Here is a 3063-nt window from a genome sequence, read left to right as displayed (position 1 = left end):
AAATAAGGGACGTGTGCGTATAGCACGGAATTTAGAGTGGTGTGTATTGCCCGAAGCTCTCGAATTGAAAGGCAAGAATGTGAATAACATTTGATAAAACAACACACATGTGAAGACTTTCGAGGACTTCCCTTTTGTGATGTTTTATTTTTTACCTGTAATCCCACATTTTCTTTTATTCCTGTGTTGAGCAAAAGAAAGAGAAAATTGTTAGTTTAAAGTGGTGGTTGGTTTGTGGCCTTGATGCTCCGATGACTTGACCATACTCCTGACCAATTTCTCCAACTCTACTCCAAATTCTTGGTTGAACAACCTTTGAAGCTTCCTCTTTGTCAATTCAGGGGCCTTGATCTTTTTGGTACTACCAAATATCATGGTGCAACTGATATTTCAAAGGATGAATTTTTCTGTGGAATATTTTTCATTACTTAAGAGACTATATAATGTTCCTTCACGAATTTTCAGTGAAGATATAAGGCTTTTTTAGTCCTTGCTCGATGGCATGTCAACTCGGATACTCAGCTTTACTTTTGGGAACCTGTAGTAGGCTTTGCAATCTTTTACCTTATTTTGTCAAGAGATTATACCGAAAAACTATAAAAATATCAGACTTAATTGTGTGAAAGATTGGATCAAGAAAGACTATAAACTTAAGGAAAGGCATTCCCTTTTGAAGAAAAAATGAGAAAGAGAACTTATCTGGAGGCATATGTCGACTTTGAGTGAACCATGACATGCACTTTGGACTTGACCTTGGATCCGCTTGAGTTGTCTAATTCTCAAAATCTAAACCATTATCAATTTATAACTGATCTATGTATTCTTCATGTAGAGGTATCGAGAAATGGTGATCTTTGCAGATTTCTCCCAACTAGTCATTTTCATGATGTTCTCTTCTTTTATCGTAAGGTGCCCCGCAAGGGTTTTCACCGATAAGATTTTCTCTATTGTCGTCTTATGGTGCCTATAAAGGTTTTCACCGATAAGACTTTCCTTTTTTTCTTTTTTTTTCTTTTTTTTTTTGACTCGACAAAGTTGCCTTTGATGATCAATTGTCCATGCAAGACACATCGAATCTATCGTTCTCAAAGTTGATCAAAATGTTGGTTGCTAGAATAAAATCAAAAATAGAATCAATTGGACTCTACTCTATCAAAAAAGAAAAAAAATGCCCTAGTTTTCTATAGATACTGGAATATTGATTTTTTTTTTGGTATGACCGAACCCCAAAGGGTTGCCTATGTATCCTTTCAGAATCAGGTCAAACGTAGTTCAAATTTTCAAAGAGAGGTTTTTTTTTTTGAAAGAGATGCCTTTGTTCTCTCAGCCACAAACTTGTCACATTATCTTAGACCGCATTAGATGTAGTATCTTTTGACTGCGTCTGCATTAACAATTATGCCTGTGATTTTTCCCTCCACATCAGTAAGGTGTAAGGCTACTTTGGACAACACTTCCTTGATAAGATATGGACCTTGCCAATTTCAGCCTCAACAATAATTCGAAGAGATGGAATTTCAACTTCGATCCGCTGGTATCACAGCCTCAGTCCCATACACCAGCAAATAAGGAGTTGCACCAATCGAGGTGCACACTGTTGTGTGATATCCTAAAAGTGCAAAAGGCAGCTTCTCATGCCATTGTCTAGTGCCTTGAACCATTTTCCTGGGAATCTTTTTGATATTCTTGTTGGCTGCCTCCACAGCTCCGTTGGCCTTTGGTCGGTATGGAGTAGAATTGTGATGCACAATTTTGAACTGCTCACATACCTCCTTCATCAAATTGCTATTAAGGTTTGCAGCATTATCTGTGATAATAGTTCTTGGGATACCAAAACGACAAATGATGTTTGAATGGACAAAATCCACGACCGCCTTCTTAGTGACTGCCTTGAAAGTGATTGTCTCCACCCATTTAGTAAAGTAATCGACTGCGACCAAAATAAATTGATGTCCATTAGAAGATTTTGGCTCAATTGGTCTGATGACATCCATTCCCCATTCAACAAAGGGCCAAGGAGCGGCCATGGGGTGCAACTCTGAAGGAGGTAAATGAATGAGATCACCATGAATTTGACACTGATGATAGTTTTTTCACAAAGTGAAAGCAATCCCGTTCCATGGTAAGCCAGTAATATCCTACTCGGAGTATCTTTTCCGCAAGGACATATCCATTTATGTGTGGTCCACATACCCTAGCATGTACTTCATTCATGATCTTCTCGGCTTCTTCAACATCCACACATCTCAATAAGTTCAGATCCGGGGTGTGTTTATATAAATTTCCCAGCTCAAAAAAGAAAACACTAGCTAGACGTCTAATAGTTCTTTTTTGGCTTCCATTGGCATGTTTGGGACATTTCCCTGTTTGCAAGAAATTCCTAATGTCTAGGTACCACGGCTCACCATCTGATTCTGCTTCCACAGTGTTACAATAGTCATGTTGGTCCCGAAGTTGAATCCCCAAGGGAGTAATACAAGTGTTTCCAGGATATGGAAGCATTGAGGCCTAGGTAGCCAAGGCATCTGCCAACTCATTATGAAATCTGAGGATGTATCTAAACTCGATGGACCTAAACCTTTTACTAAGATCTTCCACACATTGTTTGTAGGGAAGAAGCTTGAGGTCTCGAGTTTTCCATTCGCCTTGAGCTTGCCTAATAAGCAAATCAGAATCTCCCAACACAATCAATTCTTGCACACCCAAATATATTGCCATATTTAGACCCATGATGCAATCTTCATACTCTGTTGTGTTATTGTACAGAAGAAACGAAGTCGAGCTGTTGCAGGTAATGCTGTCCTGTGGGCGATATGAGAATTGCCCCAATCCTTGTGCCTTTTTTTGTTGATTGATCCATCAAAGTATACTTACCAAGCCTGATTTTCATCTAGATCTACTTCTTCAACTGAGTTAATCTCTTCATCTGGAAAATATGTATCCAGTGGTTCGTAGTCGCCATTGACTGGATTCTCTGCCAAGTCGGCTGCCAGAGCTTGAGCTTTCATTGCAGTTCGAGTGACATATATAATGTCAAATTCAGTGAGCAAGATTTGCCATTTT

At 38.9% G+C, this 3063-nt stretch overlaps 1 protein-coding gene and 1 pseudogene across 1 annotated transcript; both read right to left on the bottom strand.

Annotated features, from left to right (window-relative positions):
• Positions 1-1517: 1517 nt before the first annotated feature.
• On the bottom strand, positions 1518-2027 carry LOC125869699 (uncharacterized). The gene has a single exon (XM_049550152.1). The coding sequence runs from the start codon at positions 2025-2027 to the stop codon at positions 1518-1520; it is 510 nt and encodes a 169-aa protein (XP_049406109.1).
• A 34-nt stretch (positions 2028-2061) lies between these two features.
• LOC125869698 (uncharacterized) lies at positions 2062-2730 on the bottom strand (annotated as a pseudogene).
• Between the last annotated feature and the right edge of the window lie 333 nt (positions 2731-3063).

Source organism: Solanum stenotomum, chromosome 7, assembly GCF_019186545.1.
Source record: "Solanum stenotomum isolate F172 chromosome 7, ASM1918654v1, whole genome shotgun sequence".
Taxonomy (NCBI): Eukaryota; Viridiplantae; Streptophyta; class Magnoliopsida; order Solanales; family Solanaceae; genus Solanum; species Solanum stenotomum.
The sequence above is the reverse complement of the archived record's forward strand: the minus strand, read 5'-3'. Positions and strand labels throughout refer to the sequence as shown.